Below are 25,632 nucleotides of genomic sequence, written 5' to 3' on the forward strand. Positions count from 1 at the left end.
AACAGCTTTCAGCAGAGAAAACAGGTTAGATGGAAAGATAGTTGAAGACCTCCATTGGCAGAAAAATAATGTATAGTTGGTGGAATCTTGAAAGAGTTCATCTGGCCTGAGCTTGCTGGTGGCACCTGGTTGGCAAGGTGAAATACATGAAAAATGTAGCTTATTCCTCACTTCTGTTCTTACAGTAGCTTGCATGTTATCCTGCTGCAGGGCTGAAAGATTAGGATGAACAAGGTAGGAGGTGAAGAGGTGAAGCACGCCCTAACATTTGAGATCCCTTCAAAGGGAAGCCAACAGTAGCTGTTTGTAAAGGTCTCTCCTCTCACTCAATTCCTGTTTTCCTTTTCTTCACGTGAGGCTATTGCACCTCATAGCAACAAAGGCTGTGGGCTCTGAGCCAAAAATATTTGGAACTGGAAATTGTCCTTCAGACTTTATCTGCATAAAAGCATAAGTCCTGCTTTTGAAAGACCTAAGCCTGAAATGAAATAACAAAATAAAATGGGAATTATACCGGTGGTGCATTTTAGCAGACAGATCTGCACACTGTAATGGCTACTCAGAGTCTGTTTTGATCAGATGTCTAGTTCCTGCCTATCACACCAACCTGTGTTCAAATCAGATCTTTCTCATAAGCAGGAAGAACTAGTTTAGATGTGTCATCGTGAGGATGAAGTGCTGGTTGAGTGAACGTATTTAACTGCCTAAGCAGTTCTTGTGGTTAATAGGTTCAGAGAAATTGTTGCTGTCCTGCCACGTAGTTGAATAATCTTAGAAACACTGCTGTTCATTTTCAGCCTTGGTTTTGGTTTCTTGCTTAGCTTTTGGAGGAGGAAGGGCAATGTTGTTTCTTCACCAGTGAAGTACAGCATTATTGAGAAATAAATCAATTAAATATATATATATATATATATATATATATATTCAACCAAAGACGAAATGGAAAATTCTGTGGTTTCTTTGACAGGTATGCCATGGGGTTGTGGGTGTTTTTCTGCAGTACAATATTAGTGCAAAAAGGGGGAAGCCTATGAAGGAGGTGATACTAAGTTCTTTCTTTGCATAAAGAACAGTCTTACTGAAAATTATTTGAATACCTCTATAAGCACAGAAAACGCTCTCGTTTTAGAAGTGAGTATATATGACTGGACCAATGATACTGCTGTGAACTTGGCATAAAAGGGTATCCTAAAGGGGAATCTTTCCTTTTTTTTTTTTTTTCTTTTAAGTCCACTAGAGTGTTGTTAACTTATTTTCCCCTGCACAGCAGGAAAAAATTCAGCATGTGTTTAGCAGACCAGGTGTTGTATTTTCAAGACATTAATCATTTTTAGTATTTTAGGACCCGTGAGGACTGTGTTGAAATCGAAGATGTAAAGAACATCTTTCTGCAGTGTAAGAGGGGGATTCATCCAATAGCAAATTACTACATTATGGATCTTTTAAAATGTTTTGTACAGGAGACTGTTACTTGTTCACTATGTGTTCAGCACGACATCCCGTGGCGTGGGACATCCCTGTGGCCACCCTGGGCTGGCTGCTCTGGCCATGCCCCCTCCCAGCGCCTGGTGCACCCCCAGCCCTTCAGTGGCAGGGCAGCACGAGGAGCTGAAAAGCCCTTGACTTAGTGTAAGCACTGCTCTGTAACAGCTAAAACATCAGTGCCTTATCAGCATTATTTGCATCCAAAATCCCAAACACAGCACCAAACCAGCTACTGGGAAGGAAATTAACTCCATCCTAGCTGAAACAAGGACAAATGTCAAAAACAATTATTCTATATTCTGAAACCAGATTGTTTATCTCTTCCATAGTATTTAGAAGTGTAATTTTTTTTAGCTTTTCAATCCAAACACTCGTGTTCATGCAGCAGTTCTTCATTTCAGGTTCAGTGAAGGGGCAGTTAGAATTTCCATGAAAAATTTCACATTCTTCATGATGTGTTCTTGTACCCCTGTTGATAATTTGGCACATTTTTTTTTTCCAAGCTGTTGCTCACAATCAGTGCAACTTGACTGAAATGCATAAATACAGGTGTCTTTTGATATCCTGTGGGACATCAAGCTGGTGATACAGGCAGCTAAGGTTAAATGTAGACAAATATAAACCAGGACCCAGAGATAAAATTAGTCTGTATTGTGAAAGAGAAATCTGAAAAATAAAATGTAGGAAAAACTGCACAGAATTTGTGCAGAATTTGTGAATAATCACTAAATCAGAATTTGTGAATAATAGTGTAAGGGTGAAGTGATCTCAAGAGGTCCCTTCCAACCTCAGTGAATGTATGATTATTGTTGTTATTGTTTATCCTAAAATTATAGGTACAGCTAGTCCTTCTAATATGTTGTAAATTGTCACCTTCCTTGCTTTAAATACACCAGTGCCTTATTCCAGTATGGTGATTAAATACCAACCTATAGAATGAGTTTTAGGTTGGTTTTGCTTCAGTAAGTGCTTTCTGTAAGATTGTTTGCAGGTTTTCATCCTACAGAATAATTTCTTAGAGGTAGATCCTCAGCTGGTAAATTGTGTAATTGTCTTCCAGTCCTACACTGAGTTGTTGCACTCAGGGCAGTTAAGAGCAGACACTTGTGTGGAGAAAAGAAAGTGTTTTTTGTAGAAAGCAGGCCTATGTTGCTGGAAAAAGAAGCAAACTAAAGGGGTAGTGATGGGAAAGAAGAAGGCAAGGGAAGGAAGAGCCTAACATAAAGGGGAGCCCAGTTTCACCTGATGATCTTGATCTGATGTTTGTGTAACTAAAATCAATGCTGAGTGCTTCTGTAATTCAGTAAATACTAAATTCTCTGTTTATTATTTCCAGTTTTAGCTTCTTAGAGACCTGGATCTTTGCTGTCCTCTGCAAGAGAGGCTTCTGTGTTTTCTGAAACAATGGGCTGTTTTCAGAGCTTACATAATAAACATAGCTTGACTGAATTCTGCATCATTTGGGAATATACAACGTACAAGTAATTCTCTCCCAGTCCCTCTCTCTCCCCTATTCCCTCTTGGAAAGAATCTGGTTAGGTGGTCAGATGTAATTTTTCAAGTGTGAATGTTGATTTAATTTGCATGCACTGCTCCTAAATGCTTTGTGATATTTGGAAGAATCTAGCTAGATTATGTATGTTTTCTGTATTCAGTCTCTTCAAAACCTTGAATTGAAATTAAAGGGGCATTCATATCTTGTTATTTGGGTTGAGCATGAAGAATCTTTGCTTGCAGAAATGCAGAGTATTTTTGTAGAAATGACACTAAGTAATGTCAAAACTGGTATTGGATAACGTAAGCAACAGTCTGCAAGTAAAAGTTTAATGAGTTATTCAATTTTTAAAGGGTAGCAGTGTTCTAAAGAGAAGATAGTTTTGTTCACTGTTTCTTGGGTTACTTTTCCTGGGCAGGATGTAGAACAGCAAAAGCCTTTTTTTGGGGGCTTTTAATTGATGTCATAATCTATTGAGCTGAAGAAAAGCATTTCTGTGATAATTTTAACACCGTGTATACACAGGTTGTTTCACCATCTTCGCTTATTTTTAGCAAATCCAAGTGTATAGTAAGAGAATTGAAAAATAAGGCAAGGATTCTTATTTAAAAGTAACTATACTATTTGTGATTTTGTAAGTGTAAAATAAATAGCAAATGTTTTAAGGCTGTGAATTGTGATTTGCTGTCTTTGAAGAGATTACAGTTCAGCCACTTTAACTGGGACGTTTCTGTCTCATTTCTGTCCATTAACTGCTCTATCTTGGGCTGAAAATGTGCACGTTCTTACTTTAGTCAAGGTGGTCCAGATCATGGTGCTGCATGGTCCTGGCGAGTGCTCTTAAAACTCTAGGCTGAGCTTTTGTTTTGAGCCTGGTAGGATTTGGAAGTTCCCGCTGTGTCTGAGGACAGAAAGCAAGCTTCGGTAATTTTCCCCTTTATCCTGTGTCATCGTAGGAGAAAAGAATACAAAAAGTGTGGAATTAACAAGAAGTAATTTGATACTCTAAAAGGTAGGGATTGCATGATTGGAAAGTCTAGATAAATAATAATCCTCCAAGTAAATATTTGGACTAAGGGAAAAGTTAAGCTTTTTATAATTGCCATTAGATGAATAATTAGGTAAGTGGATGTTGGGTTGTTTTGATGAGATCATCATAGATTTCATGCAAATATTAATCAGCATGTAACTTGTGTAATTTGAGCAACATGTTCTGGAGAGAAATGACATTTAGGTATTTATTTAGGAGAGTGGAGCTATCAGTAGCTGTTTCAATGTACTGCACAGTGCTGTAATATATCACCATCAGTTGTAATATATTTTAGGGTGGATTTTTACCTATTTGGTAGTTTAACACACCATTCCATGTAAATCGTTTGTTAACAGCTTAAAGTGATGCTTCAGGAACAGCTGCCTGATGCCTATAGGAACTTGAGTGGAGATGTAGAATAAACCACGTGGCAGGGAATGACCACATAGGACCCTGTATGCAGGATTGGGAAGACTTTCATCTTCTGATTTCCATTCCAATAAAACCCACTGCTTCCTTGTCTTCCTTGCACCGTTGTAGGTGTTCACAGTTCTAGTAGCAGATAGTAGGCTTCCCTGCAGTGATTGTACATCAGCGAACAGCAAGTTGAACTGTGCCAGTGTTCACTGGCAGGAAGCTCCGTGCCATGCATTTGAAACCTGCTGGATGTGTGATGGGGCTCATGTTTCTCACGACACTTCCTCAGGGCTTAAGATAGATATGCGAAGGGTTTACATGTATTCAGGGGTTTATGTTTATTCAGATTGCCAAGTCAGTAGTGTCAAGTGAATTTAATTGTTTCTATTTTTATATTTAGTAGTTGGGGAAATGCCAGCCTACGTTATCAGGAATATGATGGCATACACTGTAGCTTTTTATGGGTTGTGTGAGTTATTTCTTTTTCTTTGGAGAAAATGATGTTTTAGAACAATGAAGCTATTAGGTATTTACTACCTCGATCTTCTTAAAGATTGCATCTCACTCTAGAATATGCACTTAGTACAGTCCACTAATTGTACACAATCAAAAAATAATCTCCAAATACCTGGTTAGTTAAATGTAACGGGATCCTTGGGTAATTGCCACATTTACAAGGAATAGAAACTTACTGAAATTTAACTTGTAATCAAACCTCAAACTTGAAGGCCTCTGACATCTATAAAGTGAAAGCACTCCTGATTGGCTTCCTCGCTAGTAAAGCCTGTTTATGCAACAGGAGTTCTAGAGCATGCCTCTGAAGTCCAGGAAATTAAATGTGAAAAATGATTTATTGAAGACATAAAGTTGGTAATGGTTTCTCTGAACCAATATGAAAAACAAATGATGGATTTTTGACTAGAAGGTATTGATGGGACTGTAGATGGCTTATATTTATTCACATATAGGGTTCTGCAGTGTGAACTCAGAATACTGGGAGAAAAACATTTTTCTTATTCGGTTCTTTGTACTGAATTTCTTTGGTTGAACAAAGGCTTACAACTATGTTTAGTCCCATAAAAGGACAGAGAACCGTTGAAACTCAGCTTCGTAGGCAGACAGTGAAGGCAGGTATGAATGGTGTGTTTTAAAGTATGGTTGCTATCACCATTAAAAGAGAGTTAAAAGATTTAGAGAGTGATTCTAGAGAAATAAAGCCATTTCCATATGGTATAGTAGCAACTATGCAGTGTAAAATATGTTGTGTATCAAGTTGAAGTTTTTGTCTAATTTTTGCTGCATACCACAGCTTATTTCAGTCTGGACTGATCCCATATATATGTGGTAACTCTGAACATTGGTAACTATATATATTTTTTGTAGCATTATTAAATGTATTTGTTATTGTCTGAGATCTCCAGGTAAAAGATATATTCATCTTACACAGTCATCTTCCAATTTGTGCTTAAAAAAGAAGGTTGTTTAAGAAACGCTTTTTTACCATGAATATCTTGACATATATTACTTATTAAGTTTATTGAAATTTAAGTTTATAATCTCAAATCCTATTAAAATAACTTTAAACAAAAAAATTAGTTTATTTTTAAGTTAACCTGGTTTCTGCAGATCTATTTTGTGGTTAACTGCAGTTTTGAATGGAAGCCTTTTTCCTGTGTGAAGCCATTCTCCTCTTTTTTTTTTTTTTTTTAAATACATATTTTAAAATGAGCATATAAATATATATTCTGTAATGTGTTTTGAGAGGCACTTACAAGATGTCTGTGCCCTGCCTTGGACATCTGTTTGCACAAAGATGATGGGATGCTAGTTATCAAAAAATAAATCTCCTAATCTATCAAATTCAGTTGAAGTTGGGCAGCAGGTTTAAGAGGTAATAGACAGAACGCGTGTATCTATACAGATGATGAAGATGTAACCCTGTTTTAAGGAGGAAACAATGTCCAAATAACATTTAATAACTTCAAATATCTTTACTATACTTCTTTTTATTAATAGTTAAATCAATAAAACAATGCAAATGTAAGATACATGCAGAGTCGTTGATAAAGCAACTGCTGAGCTCAAAAATAATCATTATTTAATAACCAATCAGGCTCTGCACAAGTCTTTGCCTATTTTTGTCTATTTTGGCCAAAACATCTGTTGAAGTCAAAGATGCAATCACTTTGGCCAGCACTTTGAAAAAGCAAAGCCAGAAACATTCAATATATCACTCATGTTGTGTGCTAGAGCTTTCACCTGTGGGATGTTGTGTATGTTCGTGACGACGTGATTTTTTTTCACCGCTAACCATGAGCACTGTACTTTTAAACTACTCTTGTGTTATAGAGGGATGGTACTCTCTTTTGAAGAGAGGAACAGAAAGATTGAGAACGTCCTCATTATTTGAGAGAGGTGGAGAGTAAAGGTGAAGGAGGAGATGCTGTTGATGTGATCCGTTAATAGAGGACTTGAGTTTTAATGTCTGAATGGATTAAGGTATCTAATTCTACAATTTTCTTAGTTCAGCTTTTTTTTTTTTTTTCCCCCTTTCCTCTCCTCAGCTTCTCTGATCTTTTAGGATTATTTCCTTAATGTTTCAATTTGGAGTTGCTATGGCATACTACCGTGGGTGGGGGGTAGGAAATATTAGTCAATTTGCTCTTAGAACATGCCCAACCTGAAAGCGCTGTGATAACCACCAGCATGCAACTGTACATAAGCAGGGTTTTTTGCAGGATGGCCTTCTGGCACTGGGGACTTGAAGCATAATAGGGCAGGCATCTTCTAAAAGGGTTTTTAATGTAAGAAATGAAGAGAGATGAAAGAGTGAGATATGAAATGTCATGCTTGGGAAAAAGTAACAAAAATGAATGTATATGAAAATGTTACTGGGAACACTTGCAAGCTTTCACAGTGTCAGTGGCAAGGATAAATACAAGTTAATCTAAATTCAGTACAAGTTAAGCTTTCTTGAGAAATTGCTGCTTTTTTTTTTTTAAAAAACCATCCTTTTTTATTCTTTTTCCCCTCAAATTAGTTTTTGATTGGTAGGTTTTGCTGACTGCATTGAGCTGGGAATGGGGAAGGAAGCAACCCACTGCTAGTGAAGGGATGGTACAGATGTTGATCAGAGAAAAGGGAAGGGAATTAAGCTCAGTGATACCTTCTCTCTGAAATCCTAGTTTATAAGATGCCATAACTAATGCTGCTGCACACACAGGAAGCCTAGTCCTACGTTAATCATTAATCCTAAAATATGAGAAGTCTAGAAATCTTTCACCTAAGCCTGTAAAAGTGAAGGTGGGTAGAGGTTCAGCCAGTAAATAAGCTAAGCCTGTGGAAGGGGACACTAACCTAGGACGTCTAAATGAACATGTGTTATTTTAGAAGATATTAGATTGTAGAGTAGAGGGTGGAAATCGTTTGATTTGCTACACTTCTGTTAGCCCTGGGTAGAGCTGGGAGGAAAGAGGGACTGGCAGCTTCTTCTGTTCTCAGAGTCTGTTTTATAGACCACAGGAGCTGCTTCCACTGTAGTATTACTTAATGCTCTGCAAATAATACTGCATTGAATCATGAGTATTCTTGATGCCAATTTAAAATTTCTACAGGACAAATTAACTACTCCGTGAACCTGTCTGACAGCTGCAGTAAGAGAGCTGCGCTTTGTATACTGAAATATTCCATAAATTAAAGTTGCTGCTATTTAGCAGTAAGAATGTTACATCTTTTGATCTTAATTCTCTTTTAACATTTGTCAGTCTAAAATAATAACATGTCAATTCACAGTTAGGATTTTTTTTTTTTAAAAAGTTACTTTTTAGAAGGCAAGGACATGTGTGCTGGAGTTGTTACCAAGTGTTAGTTTCTGTTAAGTGGTAGGGTGATTGTTATGAACTTACTTCAAAAATGAATTTTCAAATTGCTTAGCAAAGTCTTGTACATCTTTTAATTTATCCAGCTGCTTGAATGCTCCTTGCCTCATGTTTTACCTTTAGGAAGGGGAATAGATTTTTTTTCGCAGAAAAAATGGTTTTATTTCAGTGCAGAATAACCAAAGCTTGTCTCTCTCTTTTTTTTTTTCTTCTCTAAATTTGTTTTGGAACTTGGATCAATCCAGCTTCCATGGATTTTTCACGTTGCTCTATAGAATTAGAAATTAATATCTAACCTCCTGAAGTTTTAATTTTGAAGTAGTATACTAAAATGATCAGTTTATGGCCTAAGTGATCCTGATTGGAGCGTTTGCAGAGAAAGATACGTTCCCAGTCTGCTGCTGCAGCAGGTGCTAAGTTGAACTGGTGGTTCAGAGATGGACAAGCTGCAGTTACTCAAGGTAAATGAAGTCTGTGCTGCTTATTCGAGATGCAGGGGGTTTACTTGGAGCACGCTCAGCTATCTTCTGCCAGAAAAAAAGAGACCCTGGACATCTGTAAGCACTTCTGTCTGTTGCAGGTGATAGTGAGTGTGATGCTTCATCTGGAATGGTTAGAATTAGAAGGGAATAGAATAGTTCAGTTGAAAGAAATCTATAAAGATCAAGTCCAACTGTCTGACTTCTTCAGTGCTGACGAAAATTAAAACACGTTATTGAGGGCATTGTCTGACTGCCTTTTGAACACTGTCAGGCCTGGGGCATCAAACACCTCTCTAGGAAACGTGGTCCAGTGTTTGACCAAGAAATTTTTCCTAACATTCAGTCTGAACCTTCCTGGTGCAGCTTTGTGCAGCTTCTGCATGTCCTATCATCAGTTACTAGCTGTGTAGCTTGTTCTTTTCTTCCATAGCTACCTTTTGAATTGTTGTCTTTTGTCTTTTTAGTTTATTTTTGATCAAACAAGGCGATCTTTCTGTTATGCATGTTCCTGTCTCTGAGTAGGACTAAGGCTGGTAGAAGAGAAGCTTTTCATGACAAGTTGTGACTGCGCTCTCTGCCTCAGTGTGCCAACTCAAAAATAACATCATTGATGTACTTCTGAGGGAGCTCTTAGGTGCAGTATTTTGTGGAGATTTGGGATGTTTAGAATCTGAGAACTGGAGATCCAGCCAAGTAATGAGGGTAGGGGAAATCAGTGAGGTCTGCCTATTTAAAATGCACATGGAGTGGAGCAGTGACACTTAATGAATAGAACAGAATTCAGGTGTAGATATTTAATGAGGTATTTTCCTTCGATTCAGATACAGTATTGTTGTCGTACCTTTCAGTTGTGCCCATTTTCAAACATCCCTTTTGGGAATAGATCTTTTTACTAGTCTTGATTTCTGAAATGTTGGTTAGTAAACAGTAGTGATGGAACATAGCATGCGTCAATGTCAAGGAAACTGGGCAATATTAGACAAATTGACAGATGAGCAAATTTGCAGTTGATGTTAGAAATGATTTTATGGTGATGCTCTCAAAGCTTTTGGAACCTGTAGCATAACGTAAATATATACATCCTTGCCAGTAACTGGGAGCTCTAGGCATGAGTCCAGCATGTACCATTGCCTTTCATTTTAGGTATTTAATCAGCTGGTTTTTAAGATCTATATTTTAGGTATGCTATGGGTCATAATGGCTGGCTGGGCAAAATACTAGCAAGTATTTTAATCCAGTAGATTTTAGCTACTAATAGATATTATATATTAGCAATAAGATATAATAGATGTATTGGGAACACTTGTATGTTTGAGCTTCACGTTATCTGAGTATAGTGTGGTTGTAATAAAGCAGATTTAAGAGAAACCACTCACCTTGTGGCCTACCCCACCCAAAAAAAGAAAAAAAAATCCATAATATACTTAAGAAGCATTGCTGGAGTTAAAGAAAGAAAAACCCATACAACAACAAAAATCTCTCCTTGCTTGTCATTTTCAAACAATAATGTTGAAAGAATAATAGGAAAACAAATATTCTTGACAGTTTGCATTCTTTACCTTTCTCCAATTCTTTATAAGGATGAACTTGACCATTGCTGTAGTGTAGATGTACAAACAGTAAAAGAGGTGGGTTGAAGAACTGTCTGTCTCTATGAACTCAAAATCAACTAATATCTCAGAATGGATCTGATAATTGCAGCATTTGAAATGCAAGAAGGGAAAACAATATTAGAGGTTGCTATAGTGCATGGACATGAGGAAATTAGATTGTATTAAGGGGAGGTCATATTACTGCTTTCTGTGTGTTTGTTTTGTGGTTTGATAAAATTTGTCTGTTGCGGATTTTGGGGTGTTTTTTTTTTTTCAGTACTGGATTTTTTTTTTTTGCACATTTGTGACACTTGGGTACCTTTTGCTGTCATATTTTAGTACTAGGAAAAAAGATAAATCAATAATAATAAAACAAAAATGTAACTTGCTGTAAAATATCAGCTTGTTTTGCTCAGTACTTAGCCTTTTTTCCATGCGTGTAAGTTTAATATTTACCTAGAGACACTATTGCAGTATCAAAGAGTAGGTTTTATTGCAAATTCTAACAATGAATTTGTAGAAAACTAATTTTTTTTTTCCCTTTTCCCCAACTATGAAGTTCCTTTTCAACAGTAACATTTCCCTTGAGTCTTTCCTTCAGTGGTTACAAAAGAAGGGAACCTAACAGGGATTTGTGGAGGGCGGGTGTAATACTTGGTGATAACTGCTTGTTATCTTGTTCGTCCTGCCAGGAAATAGGAAGGTAGGGAGGGGATACTCTGAAATAAGCCTTTTGGGTTAGGTGGCGAAGGAAGATTTCCAAGTAGTGTTGAAGCCTTACAGAATGTCCCCTCTCATACAGTACCAAGTGAGCAGTAAAGGCTGCCTCTTACCTCTCTGTTTTGCACGGATGGCGAGGGTTGGCGTGGTATGGCAAGAAGCATTTTATTGACCTCGCTTAGCAGTGGAATGAGGCCTGATAGACTTTGCTCTGTTCTTCTGGAACAGTTTATCTATAACCAAATGCAGAACCATTTTGCTCTAGCTCACATCTTCCCGGATCAAAAATTGGAAACAAGACATTGTTCAGGTCTGTGTTCTTTCACATGATTCTGTTTGTGGTTAAAGAAGTTTTCAGAATAAAGTCATGCAAAGTTACATTCTTACTGCCTCCAAACTAGTGCTTTTCCACACTTGCTACAGTAACACTAACGACTGATTCCATTAGATTTAAGATACCAGCAATCTCTGAAGTTTATGGCACTCAAGGTATTTCTTGTGAGTTATGTGAAATACCAAATGACAAGGTCACATACATGTTTCCTTTAGAACATTTAAAAAAAGTATTGCTACAGGGAGAAAAATGTCATCCTCTTCCTTCTGCTTTCCAGTCTGTTCTGGCCCTGTAGGCATTTAGTACTCAGTCTTCTTTCTTAGGGCATGGTTCAAAGGGGGGAATGTGGGAGAGACTGATTTGCAACCCAGCCCTGGGTTAGCTGTGAGCAACCAGGAGTTCAGTTTCTTTCTGATCTTGTCTCAGTTAGGAATAATTAAGCAGACAAACCCTGTATATCAGTCTCTAAATTATAACAGCCCTGCTCGTCCAGCATGTGTTGTGGTGTGACCTTTGTGTTCGGGCTTCTGCAGGAGAGTGGCTGCTGGCCGTGCAGCACTTCATGCTCAAAATATTTCCCATTGGGTTGGACAATGTTATTTATGGTCTTGCAGAGCCTTTAAGAGTACTGACTTTTGCTTTCACCTGACTCCATAAGGTTGAAGTGAACCTCTGTTTATGGACTTACCAGTGTTACGAGTTTCTTCACAGTGTATTGCCTGAGGAAAAAACTGGGGAGTCTTCTGGTCATGTGCTGGTGAAAAAGACTCTTGTCCTGTTTCACAACATTGTCCCCACCTAGGACTTCTCCTCTGAACTTTTCTCAAGGACACTCATGATTCTGCACCCTCTCTTTCTCTTACTCACTGCCTATATGTGTGTGCCTGTTTTTTTTTTGGTTTTTTTTTTTTTCTTTTTTTTTCTTTTTTTTTTTTTTTAAACAGATTGAAGGGTCTTCATGTGTTAAAATGATCCGCTGAAAGCTGGTCTGTACCCTGTGGTCAGTGTTGTGAGAGAGGTCAAAGAGAAAGGGGAGGATCAGAACTGTGCCCAGAACTCAGTATGTAACACAAGGGGTACCTTATGGCTTGTTTTTCCCTCCCCAGATACTCCCTTGTGTACATTTTGGGTTTCTAGTTCATTCTTTTGTCCTTCTTTACTTTTGTAACATGACACATGAAAACGTGAAAGGTAACACATCGTCCAGAATGAGGAAGGACGCTGAATTTGTTTCTTCCACACTGGCCGTTTGGTTACTCTGCCTCCCCCGGTGTGCTTTAACGCACTTGCTGCCTTGTTTACCCGGGAGCTCTGCAGCATGCCAGGGAGGGGGGCTAGCCTCTGCTAGTCTGCGTGCGTGAAACCTTGCGAGTGCTGGCATGAAAACGGGCTGGGAACTCTTCCCAGCTTCACCACTAAGTTAACGTGACGCTGTTTGGTTTATAAAATGTAGCTGTTTCCTCCTGCAAGGCAAAGGATTTTATTTCCGGCATGGCAGTGAAATGTAATGTGATTATGGGATAAGCACGCGAACACTTGGGGTAGAGCTCGTGATCTTGTCTGCTGTGAACTCGATGTTTTCAGGGCAATAATTACTCTGGGAGCTGAACTCACAGAAACACTTTTTAAGATGTTTAAATCTACTCAATAATATAGTTCTCTGAAAATCAAATACAAGTGCCTCTTGTCAAGCATCTCTTTAAACAGGCCGTGAGGTTTGTTTATCATGGGAATTTATTTACTTATTTATAGAGAAAGTGCTTGATATTCATCTGCTAAAACTGAAACATTTGAAGATCTCTTCCATGATTGTAAAGTTTTAACATAAGCATTGTAGTTTTCTCTGTTGCCCTTAAACATATTTTCTGTAAGATTCCCCCATAACCAAGGAACTGGCATGTTTAAAAATAGTAAATGTTTCTTTTGCCCTTGTTAGTCCTCAAAACTGTGTTTCTTGCAGTAGAGTTGACTTGAAAATAAGTAACTGTGACTCATTTACTCTTCCATGGTAGTGAAATATTTTAGGTTACTATGTCCATCCCAATCCTTATAGTCCATAATTCAAAGTACTTTAGTTAGTAAACAGTTGGTTGCAAAAATACACAATGACAGAATAATGAAATACAATTAATAAATGTTAGGTGCTTTTCCCAGAAGCTGGATGGGTCATACATGTATGTGCAAGGGCTTTATGGGTCTTTACTTTACTGTAAAGAAAAACAAACATAAGCTGCTCCAGTTGTATCATTATTTTTGGTCTTGGGAAACGGCTAGCTCATAAGTGGTGACATTTTTGCAGTATTCTGAGTATACCCTATTGAGTAAGGCAACGGACGTATTTACAGATGACTACTGAGCTTATCCACAGAACAGACACTGTGGTAGCCTTATTTTGCCAAGTGCTAAGAGGCTTTTAGAGAACCATCTCGCATCCAGTCTTCAAGAGCTGGGTCCTGCACTGCTGAAGCAAAGGGAGTACTGGCTGTGTGTATATGTTCAGTCCTCAGCACAGTGAGGACGTTGTGGTGACTGACAGCTATAGGAGCTGTTGGAGTAATATGACTGGTGATATCTGCGTTGTGGGAGGCCTTGGAAAAACTTTTTTTTTTTTTTTTTTTTTTTTTAATGAAAAAGGCTAGAATTTGATGTTGTTTCTTAGGTACTGGTAGAAGCTGAACCCTACATGCTGCTTGTATCACATAACCCTTTACATGTAGGCAATGTGAATTTACATAAACATGTATAAACTTTTACTTTGTTCATGATATTTAGTCTTTCCCAGCTCTGCTGTAGAATGGTTCTTCTGGTTAGAAATGATTTGTAACATCCAGAACTAGGACACAAAGATATAGAAAATGGAGTCTAAAAGAGATCATTCCATTAATTGAAATTTGATTTTACTATTTCAGATTTTTCTTCTTGCCTGCCCTCCATGTCGGGTTGCAATGATTCTCTTCAGGTAATGCCTCTTCCTTACTGTATTTCTGTCTACTTGCATAATGTATTTTAGAAATTAATCATGGCATAAGCCATTAAAATATTAAGGTGTGTATTCAGTAGGAAAGAGATGTTGGTTGGTTTGAAAAGTGACACCCTGAAAAGGGTCATAGCTTAAACTGTGAGTGCTGAGCCACATACCCTTGGTTCTTTTGTGCCGCTGGTGGTTTGTCTGCCCTTTCTTGTCTTACTCTAGGCAATGACTAGAAAAATGATCCGGGGACGTGCCTCATAAGTTGCTTCAGGAGTGGTACCGTCTGGCTGCAAATTTTTTCTGCTCTTTCTTCTTTGGGCTGAGAGTAGGCCAAATACAGAGATACTGTGTTAGTATTTCTTCATCTCAGAGGGCATGCAAAATACGTCTGGTGTCCAGGAAATCCTGGATTTGCTATTCATTTGCAAGGCCACAATACCTGTTGCTTTTCAGAATTAACCTCTTTGTTTTCTTACACCCTGACATATAAATGACGTTTGAAAAACCGTTTTGGGTTTGCACTACATTTTTTTTCCCCTTTAAATTACAAACAACTTTGTAATTCTTTATAGAGTTTATGGCAGGCAGTGGCTGTGGAGAGTTTATTCTTTAGTTAGTTTACTTTAAATAGGTGACAAAATCAGTATGTATGCAGATTTTGTGTTCTTTTGATGCAACTGTGGTTCAGGGAGAGGTGACTGAAAGCTATACAAAATATTGTAGTATAATACTACTTTCCTGCCCTATTCTTTGCTTAGACTGCCTTTAGCAGCCAGGCCTTCTAGGAAGGTAAAGGTCATTACAGAAAGCAATTTTATTTAGTTAAGTATTTAAATGTGTGTTTAAAGAGAAGTTTTGTCCTTATTATTGCATTTAACAGTGGTTTTATTCAAATTCAGTGAAATTTTCTCAAATCTCTGGCTGCTTCTTATTGGAGAGATCCTACACAAAATATGTGAAAATATTTCATTTCCCGTGAAAATAATATCACATCTCTTTTTTAAGGTTGCAGATGCATATGCTGAATGGGGCCCTCTTGGCATTACTGTTTCCTGTTGTTAATACACGCCTGGTGAGTGTATTGTACCTTTCTCCTCCTTTCTAATTTATTTTTAATTATTTTATTTGTAAAGTTATTTGATCTTTGATTTATTTCACCGTCCATAGTTCATTTTACCAAGCTGTAGATTCCTAGGACAGGTTGTTATGATAGGAAAATATAAATTCTGGATTTTTTTTTGGTGATCGTGTTTATAAATCAATGTGGAAAGTCAACACTGCTATATTCTAGGTGTAGCAAAATTATTTTGTCAACTCCATTCTTGCCTTTAAACAGCGGGAGAACTTAAAGGCTTTGATATAGCCTTCATAGGATAGCATGTGGTATGTGCACAAGGCCATGGGACCTGATGAGGTGCATCAAAGAGTCCTGAGGGAACTGGCGGAAGAAGTTGCTAAGCTGCTATCCATCTTACTTGATGTCAAGGTAATCTGGTGAGGCTCCCAGTGACTGGAAAAGGGGAAACATAACCCCCATTTTAAAAAATGGAAAAGGGAGGACCTGGGGAACTAGGGGAACTACAGGCCATCAGTCTCACCTCTGTGCCCAGCAAGATCATGGAATAGATCCTCATAGAAGCTCTTGTAAGGCACATGGAAAACAGAGAGGTGATTGGTGACAGCCAGCAGGGCTTCGCTAAGGGCAAGTTGTGCCTGGCCAATTTTCTGGCCTCATGATGGGGTTACAGTGCCGGTGGAAGAGCAACTGATGCCATCGACCTGGACTCCTGCAAAGCATTTGACACTGTCCCACGTGACATCCTTGTCTCTGCATTGGAGAGATGTAGATTTGATGGATGGAGTGCTCGGTGGGTAAGGAATTGGCTGGATGGCTGCACTAAGAGTTGAGGTTAACAGCTCAATACCCAGGTGGAGACCAGTGATGAGTGGTGTTCCTCAGTGGTCAGTATTGGGACCAGCACTGTTTAACATCTTTGTTGGTGACATGAACAGTGGAATCTAGTGCACCCGCAGGAAGTTTGCCGATGACATCAAGCTGTGTGGTGCGGTTGACACGCTGGGGGGAAAGGATGCCATCCAGAGGCACCCGGGCAGGCCTGAGAGGTGGGCTTGTGTGAACCTTGTGAAGTTCAGCAAGGCTAGGTTCAAGGTCCTGCACCTGGGCCGGGGCAATCCCAAGCACAAATCCAGGCTGGGTGATGAGCTGATGGAGAAGTACTGCAGCGTTCTGCAGAGAAGTACTTGGTGGTTGAAAAACTGGATATGACCTAGCAATGTGTGCTTGCAGACCAGAAAGCTGTTCATACCCTGAGCTGCATCAGAAGCGTAGCTAGCAGGTAAAGCTAATTCTCCTCTTCTACTCCACTCTTCTGAGACCCCACCTGGAGTACTGCATTCAGCTCTTGGGGCCCCCAGCATAAAAAAGACATGGACCTGTTGGAGTGAGTCCAGAGGAGGCCATGGAAAATTCCAAATATCGTTGTTGTCTGTCACCACCTCTCCTCCAAAATTAAACACAGCAGTTTGTTTTTTTTCCATCCAAGTTTTCATGTCTGCCAGTATCCCTAGTAAGATTCTTAAACCTACCAAGACTTAACGGTAAGAGAAGTTATTTCATATGGCTCAGACTTAGGGTATTTCTAAGTTTTTTTTTTTTGTTTTTTTTTAAGAGCTGTTATGTTTGCACATGTGTGTATATGTATACATACATGCAATGTGTGCATTTTTGTCAGCTAAAATACCTGTGACTTAAATGTACAGAAACTGTCTTAAAACATTATCTACACACTTGCAGTGTCCGGATAAAGTATTCATATATATATATATATGTTTCTGTATAGCACATGAGTTAATGATATTAACAAAATTGTTAGGGACTTCAGGCAACATTAAAAATCTCATTAGTGGTTGTCCATTTGCAAATCTTGACAGGATTAGATAAAGAAATCTGCATCCGTATTGAATTTTACGGATGATAAGCTGTGCTGATTGGCCACCCTTGTAGCTAGGAGACTTGAAAACTGACAGTTTTATTGTGGGCTTGTATATAATTTACTTCTTCCATTAAGATGAGAAAACTTTGCCCTGAGATACAGTTTAGTTACTAGAGAGAGGATAATTCATCTGTAGGTTTTGACGTATTAGAAATGATCTTCCACACAGCATAAGACACACAAACAGAAAGCTGGATCACATTCTTCAGGTTTCAGTTAATTCAGTAGTACAATAACCCTAGAGTTTATTCAAGTTTTATGCCGTCCTTCCTAATCTGGTAACTACATATTATTTTCTATCTCTCTTTCTCTCTTCCCCAACATGTATATCTGCCTTGCGTACCTTCTCAATGTGGTAGTAAAACTAATAACTGCTGAAGGGGCATAAAATGAGTAAAATACTTTTTTTTTCTCCCTGATAACTGGAGAACAGTTCTTATTTTGTATTTCAAACTACTTAGTTTGTAATTAAAACTTTAGCATTACAAAATTATTTTTCTTGGTAACCTTTTTAGGATTAAATGTTGAAATATTTAATCATTTGCTTATATTTTATCTGCTATTATAATCGATCCCATTTACATTAGGGAGATTAAACAGGAAAAATATGGACCACTTAAAAAAATGTTTTCTTAATTAGGGATAAAGGAGCCAAAGGATAATGTCCAAGAGCAAGTATTCTTGGAATAAATACAGCTTAGGATATTTTTGGCTTAACAGCTGCTTGCTAGGCTGGTCTCTTTTCAGTGTTTCTTCTGGCACAAGGTAATTTGGATGATGTTTTATAGTGTGGCTACTTTGGTCCAAATTTTCTCAAGGTAGACACAATCTGCTCTGTGACTGGCAATTGTTATTCACCTTGAGATTGTCCTGAAAGCAATAAATCTCTCTTACAACTTTGGGAGTTAAAATAAATAAATAAAATTGCAGTAATTCTGTCTATGCTCCATATTCTGGTTTGAAGTATCTAAATGAAAAAACTTTTGACTTGGTCAAGAGTGGTTATCTCCTTATGCCTCATCTTTTTTATTTCACTTTTACAATACTTTAAGACATGGAATTTAATGTGTACATTTCATACAAGAGCTTTGTATTCTTAGTTGTAAATAGTTGTAATGTACAGTGTCTGGCACAAATTAAGAGTGTGAAAATTTGGGCACCTGACTCCAACTGTTCCTCTAGAAGTGGGGAAGGAGATGCTGACTAGGGGCCTGTGGGCAGGGGAATTCTGCTGTCAGTGGGAACTGAAAAGCGGGAGGCTGTTGCCTCTTATCGCTCTGTGAGCTTATATACCAAACTTTTGTATTGCCCTAAGTACCAAAATGCCTTCCTGTTACCTTTCATCATATAAAATGTGTTTTATCCTTAAGTTATTTGATATACTGCTAGAAATTGTGTTGTTGTAGGTAGTTTTTACTGTCTTCAGCTGACGTTCTCCTGACTTGCTCCCTGCAAGTGGATTGCCTATCAGTTATCCTACAGACAGCAGATGTTTGCTGTTGAGTTGCAGCCTTTTTTAACGAAAGTTAGCCTGCTAACTCAGCAAGTTCAGCAGCAGGCATGCACGCACTAGCAAATCAGTTATTCCTATGGAGATTAAAGCAGTGAGGTGCAGGAAAAATATTAGAATCATAGAATCATAGAATATCCTGAGTTGGAAGGGACCCTTAAGGATCATCAAGTCCAACTCTTGACACCGCACAGGTCTACCCAAGTTCAGACCATGTGACTAAGTGCACAGTCCAATCTCTTCTTAAATTCAGTCAGGCTCGGTGCAGTGACCACTTCCCTGGGGAGCCTGTTCCAGTGTGCAACCACCCTCTCTGTGAAGAACTCCCTCCTGATGTCAAGTTTTCTTTGTATGTATCAGTAAGGTGCAAGGAACAAGAGGCAGAAGATAAAGAATGGAAGACAATCATTACCTCACCAGGTGATGGCTGTTCAGGAACAAGTGGGTGTCAGGATTTATACATACCAGAAGCATGAAGTTATAGGTGACCATAAGATGAATAGTCTGCCATGTGTTTAAGATGCTCAGCTAATCGATTTGCTATTTTCAGAACTGGCAGGGCACCACTTTGGCAGGGAAGGGGGTGGAATTATATGTAATTTTAGGAACTTGAACTATAGGCCTATTTATGCTACAAAACATCACGGTAAGTCAGCTGGAATCCATCAGCCTTTGGTATTCATCTGCTATGCAAGATAATGAACTACTGAACAGATGTTAAAAGTTGTATGGTAAGCATACACATTCATATACTGTGAAGTTGTGGCAGGGTTTTGATATCTAGTCTTAAATGCCAGCCTTGCATCTGAAAATTCAATTAGATTTTAGCTGCGTTTTAAATACTTAAATATCTTTAAGAATGAAGCCTTTATATGTGTGGATGAAATCTTGAAATAATCACGGAGATAAGCTTTACAATGATGAAAAATTGTAGTAGTCTGGGTTTAAATGCAGTGTACTGTGTTGTTTTAAAGAAAATAATCACAATCCGCAGCTTAAATTGGATGTGGCCATGAGTGTTCGGGGAAGATCACTGGTAATTTGAACTTTGGTCATAACTAGTTTTCTCTGTTCCTTTGTGCAGTCTCTTTGCTAAGAAAAGCTATTGCAGTTATTACTGATTTTCTAGTTTAATATTTTCTTTTTACCCCTAATTTTATTGGTGTTTGGCTCTTCCTATATGAGGTCATCTATATGAAACTCTCTGTTGATATATGCATTTAAATGCATTAATTAAGAATCTTTGGATGAATGCAAATTTCAGATATTTTATAAAACAGTCCTGAAACTTTACAGCAAAAGCAAAGGCTCCAAAACTTCAAAAACCTAAAAAGTTACCTGAAAGAGATTTTCACAGAAATCCCTTGTTTCATATGTGGGATCTGAGCATCATGAAGTACAGAGATGCTTTTTGCTGTCACATACATTTAACAATCATCAGAAATGTGTTGAACATGCATAGTATTCAGGATGAGTGGAGGGATGACTACTCTTGTGTTCATAAGAGTAGAACATTCCCACAAAAGAGATCTTACTTTATGTATTTAGGTTTCTAAAAGGTTTGGTGCTTGCCATGTTGCAGGAAGGATGAACCGTACTTGGTTATGGTTCTAAATGTTAACCTGTTCCAGGTCATTTCCAGAATACTTACTCCAACATTTTGTGACCACAGGGTCACCTTTAGGGTTTAGCGTCACCATTTCTGCTTTCATTTATGTTACTTAATGTATTATAAGCATTTTTTTTTTTGCATTTATGATTCAAGGCTTCATTACCCTGAAAAAGAAACTTTCACAACTTTCTAGCATAATTTGGCATTTCTTTTTTGTCTGCAAGGTATCCACTAAAGCCTCAGTCATTTCAAAACTATCCCTAAATATCTGTCTGTTGACAGTGGAATTGGAGAATTGAGGTATGCTTAAAACTAAAATAGGAAGTTTCTACCTTCTGTAGACGTAACCTTTCAGTGACACTATGCTCATTAAAAATCTTATTTGGCTACAGTATGCACCTGGGATAATGTTTCCAAAAAGTGTAGTATGAAAGATCAGGTCAGACTATTTTCTTTTCTGTTTTTTTTTTTTTTTTTTCCCCAATAAAATATTTTCCTTCCTTGGCACGACGTTGAGGTACTAAGAATTAACCATTTTAAGCAACAGATGCATCCACTTACATTTATTTGGCAGTAAATATTCCAGGTATTATTTATGATGTGCAGATGGATTTAAATTTTGTGTATTGGAATAGTCCTTGGATAAAGACAGAAGTTTTTTATTTTATTTTTTTTTCCTACAGTCAATATTTGTGAGTTCTTATTACCCTTTTAGAAATAAAGGGTATTTAATTTTTCTCTAATAATTTCCTTCCACTCGTATGGTGCAAATCATTCTTGGTCAGCATTAATAATTCACATGGTAAATGGGGTAATCTTTTAAGACTTTTAAGTAAACAGGGAAGATGCAAAGGTAATCAGGTTGTTAGGTTCCCAAGTAACTCTTGCTGCTGGTTTTAAAGCATGTGATTTTTTCTTTCTTTTTTTCCTCTTTTTTTTTTTCTCCCATTCAAGCTGATGTCCTGAAAATGTTATTATAGATGAAGTAAAAAAAGTAGGACGTGTCCCAGAGGTATTGAACTTGCTGTCTCTGCTCACACAGCTGAGATGGTACAGTTTTAATGTTTCCAGAAGCTGCTCTATACTATTATTAGAACTATTTGGCTTGAGAGGTACGCATTCTAAATCTGTTTTAGGAACAGAATCATGCCGTAAGCAGCACTTACAGTACCCGCTGTGTAGCACCTCTGATCTTTGCCTACTGCATTTCTGTTGCATGTCAAGGTAATAAATAATTCACTGCACTAAACAGTTTGTGTGAAATGCCTTTGTCTGCACAGTAAAATGGAATAGGTTATGGTAGCATGTGATACCAAATCTAAGCTGGCTTAATCTAACCTGCACACGGCAAGGTAACAGAGCAGTAGCACATTGAAGGCTGTTGAGAGATTATGCCTTGGTTGCCAGGAGGTCCAAAGGCCAATGTTTCTGCATCTTTCAGCAGTTACCTATACTATGTGCATCAAAACATGTGTGGCTTAGTACAGCCTGCAATCACACTTGTATTTGGTAATGTAAATGTGCCTTCTGCTGGTAGTGGTAAGTAATCCAAATATCATCTCTAGAGTAACTTGAAGAAAGCTGTTCTTGAAACTGGTATTAATTACTACCTGCATCTGGTCCGTCTCTTCTAGAAGCCATTTAACTCCACAAATGCCTGATTGCATCCCATGTGTCATTACTGTGAGCCAGTTTGTGTGATCAAACCGAGTGACCAGAAGGTAGGGGTGCCTTTCTCTTTTACATCAAATACAGTGCTAGTCAAATACGCAAAGCACTGATGAAAGTACCAATGTGCATACAGTTGAGATCAGTGGTGCAGTAAGCAACACGTTCTCCTGATTTTCTCACTAAGCTTCACCCTCTGTAGTGACAGGCCAAGAAAGCGAATTCTCTGACAGCTTGCCAGATTTTGGGCATGTCGTGAGTTGGAAACATGGGGGCTTGTCCTACCTGGATTTTCTGGAATTTGTAGACTAGCAAAAATGCAGTCACATTTCTTGTTTTGTTATGTTTCTGGTTCCCTCCATCCTTGCAGCAAGAAGTTATTTCTAGGCCTGTGTTCTGATGCATCTTCACTCTACTATGGACAGGCAGCACAACAGATGCTCTTCTGTAGCTCTTAGGACTGTGCATATGCATACAGATGCTATGGTAGCAGGTGTGGATTCTGATTCTTTCCCTTAGTATGTGTCCCCTGCCCTTACAGGATTAATTGAAAATAAGAACTAGATAGAGTTCCCTTTAAGTAGCATTAATTCAAGCTTTATTATAATTCCCTGTACTGACTGGATGGTGTAGAACAGCCTAGAGGGTAGATACTGACTGAGACACCTACTTGAAACAGGTTTTCTTGGGAATACGTATTTCTATTGATTGCAGACAAGCAGGCGTATGGCAGGAAGCTGGAATGAAACAACCTGCCCCTAAAATACAATGAAAAGAATTATTGCAATAAAATCTGGGGAAGCTGCTTTAGACTTTCACTCGGGTGCTACATAGATGCATTATTCTTTTCTACAGCCCCTGTACTCCTTTTATTTCAATATCAACACTTTTTTTTTCCTCTTTATATTCTTTCCCAGTATTCAAGTACATGGAAATCCTTTTCTGATCTGTGCCAGGTATGCTGGTAGTGCCTGAGCTGTAAAATGGCCTGAGCAGTGTAACAGTGATCTGAGCACTGCTCAGCTTCTTGGCCGCTTACCAGCTTGGATGTATGCTGGAGAAAAGAATCCTGGAAAGATTGTGAATGGTCTCTTTTGCAAATGCTACTTGTTTGTTTTTGTTGGTAGTGTGGTTTTTTGTTTGTTTTATGGCTTCACGTCTGTCTTCAGACCATTCTCCTAAACTTCTCTGGCAGCTATTTTTTCACTGCAAAGTAAGTCATTTCTTATCACACTCCTAACTATGCTGAAGTACCCAGCATTTTCTAACCAACAGAAGTAACCAGCATCTGTTACGTAGGCCTAGTAGCTGTTTGCCCCATGGTTTTTGTATTGTTCAGCTTTATATACATTCCTGTTCTCTGTTAGTTAATCTATGCTGTGGTCTGCTTTGCTGGTGAAATGCAAAGCCTATGTTTATTGTTTATTTTTTGGATTACAGATCATGTTTAGGAAACCAGTTACTGATTGTAAGTTAAAAATCTGAGTTACTGCTGATGTCTAAGAAGGGGACAGGTACAAGCTGACTAGACGTGGTGCAAGATATGCTGTAGGAAAGATGGCAACCTGGGAGCTAAATTCCTTTTTGTGCTGTGCTCTGCAGTAGAGGATGTAGAGGATGTTGGAGAGAGAGCTCTTGCACAATATGGTGCTTGAGCTATTGTTGCACATATAAAGCTAAAGTATCAATAATTAACAGAGGGAGGAGTACCACTTTCAGGAAACAGAGCAAAGTAGCAACCTCTCAGTCCACTGAAAACCAGCTGCTGTGCTGGAGTGGGTTTGAGCTAGTTTAAATGAGTCTTGTGCCACGCTTTCTGGAGGGAAGCTCTCATATGAATATCTGACTTTTGGGCTTAACTCTACTGCTGTCTTGAAGAGAGTTTTTAAAGCTTAGTGCAGTCAATAGAATGAGCTCGTTGTTTTCTTAGGGCAGTTTAAATGAGGATATAAAGTACGTGCCCACATTTTTCTTGCTTGGAAGTACAAGAATAAGGTGTGCTCTAATCCTCCATCAGATGGTTTCTCCTTTCCCCAGTCTCACTGGCAATGTGAGTGGCTGCTAGGACCAGTGGCACTGTACCTCACTTACCCATGCCTGGGATGGAGGCTTGCTGCCTGCTCACTGTGCTTGGTACTTGCCAGAGAGCCTTTTAGCACATGTCCAGGGAATGCGGCGTTTCCCAGTCTGCATCATACCAGGCCAATACTCTTTCTGGAAGAACAAAACACCATTTATTTTCCAACAGAAACTTCTTTATTAAATGTAAAAAATGACAAGTCTGAATATTTATTTTCAGAGTGCTTTGTTAGCGTGTTTTGATCTTGTGCACTTGTTAGAGGAACTGTGTGTGTCATTATTGCTTTAGTGTATTTTGAAATGTCTATGATGTGATCCCAGTGTCAAACCTATGAATGGACAATGAGCAGCGCTGCTTTTCCACAAGTAAGAATCTAAAGGGGAAAAACTTGCTTATCACGCTGAGTAACAGGGTAGCTTGTACTCCTTATTCATACAGACTGCTAGGGAACCTAGGATATCAGCTGGTTGAAGAAGCAGATAATTTCTCCTTTTGTCTTGTACCCTTAGTTATTTCAAAACTCTGAGGAAGGGAAATGCAGGAAGAGTAGCGCTGGCAGCTGGGACAGAGGAGTTCAGTGAAAAAAAAAAAAAAAGCAAATATTGACAATTAATATAAATTAATATAAATTGACAATTAATATAAATAGGTCCTCTGGGGGGACAGATATGGATTAAAATATATCTATATTACCATCGGCACCATTGGTTTGTTACCAGGCAGGTACTTACTACCTTATTACTTCAGAGAGGCTGCAAGGTTTCCCTGGTGGCACCTGACAGGAGAGGTCAAGTGTGCTGGGACCTTTGGAGAGGGTCCACTTCAGAGACTGTTGGAGCCTGAGTTTGTGGCCTTCACAGGTGCCTGCAGACAAAGATTGGATGGTCCAAGTCAGTATTTCAACATACTTTGTGTTCTGGGAATATGTGTGGCATTGATCTGCAGAAGTGCTCACTTGTTTTCACAACGAGGATCTTTAAATCCTGGATCAATGGGTGACCCACCCATTGATCTGCCCTCCTACCCTGTCTTTGCTTGCAATGTCTTTGTTCAGATGCAAAGTACCTATCTGCTATCTGTGCGTGTTTTGTGGAAAAAATAATTTATAGATGAGACCTTAGAGGTAGGCGAATCAGTGGCTGTGTATAACTTCGTAGTTCATCTTTTGTGTTTGCTCTTTTTCTGTTTGTTGTAGCCTGCCTGTACAGCTTGAGTGCTTGGCTGTACCGAAACGCGGCGTTTCAGTTCGATATGAGGAAATGCACTTGCCGAATTAGCCAGGTTTCAGAACAACCAATCTTTCATAGTGGAAAAAATGATGTTTTGTTCATGCAAACAAAAATA

General features: G+C 38.5%; 1 protein-coding gene across 4 annotated transcripts in view; it reads left to right on the forward strand.

The window, feature by feature from the left end:
- TMEM164 (transmembrane protein 164) overlaps positions 1 to 25,632 on the forward strand; it is a 46,854-nt gene that overhangs the window by 2,929 nt on the left and 18,293 nt on the right. For all 4 annotated transcript variants that reach the window (XM_068697141.1, XM_068697142.1, XM_068697143.1 and 1 more), the window contains 2 exons: positions 14,343 to 14,392; positions 15,410 to 15,476. In XM_068697141.1, coding sequence (XP_068553242.1) covers positions 14,343 to 14,392; positions 15,410 to 15,476 — 117 coding nt within the window. The remainder of the gene's footprint in view (positions 1 to 14,342; positions 14,393 to 15,409; positions 15,477 to 25,632) is intronic.

This window comes from Anas acuta, chromosome 13, assembly GCF_963932015.1.
Source record: "Anas acuta chromosome 13, bAnaAcu1.1, whole genome shotgun sequence".
In the NCBI taxonomy this organism is placed as follows: Eukaryota; Metazoa; Chordata; class Aves; order Anseriformes; family Anatidae; genus Anas; species Anas acuta.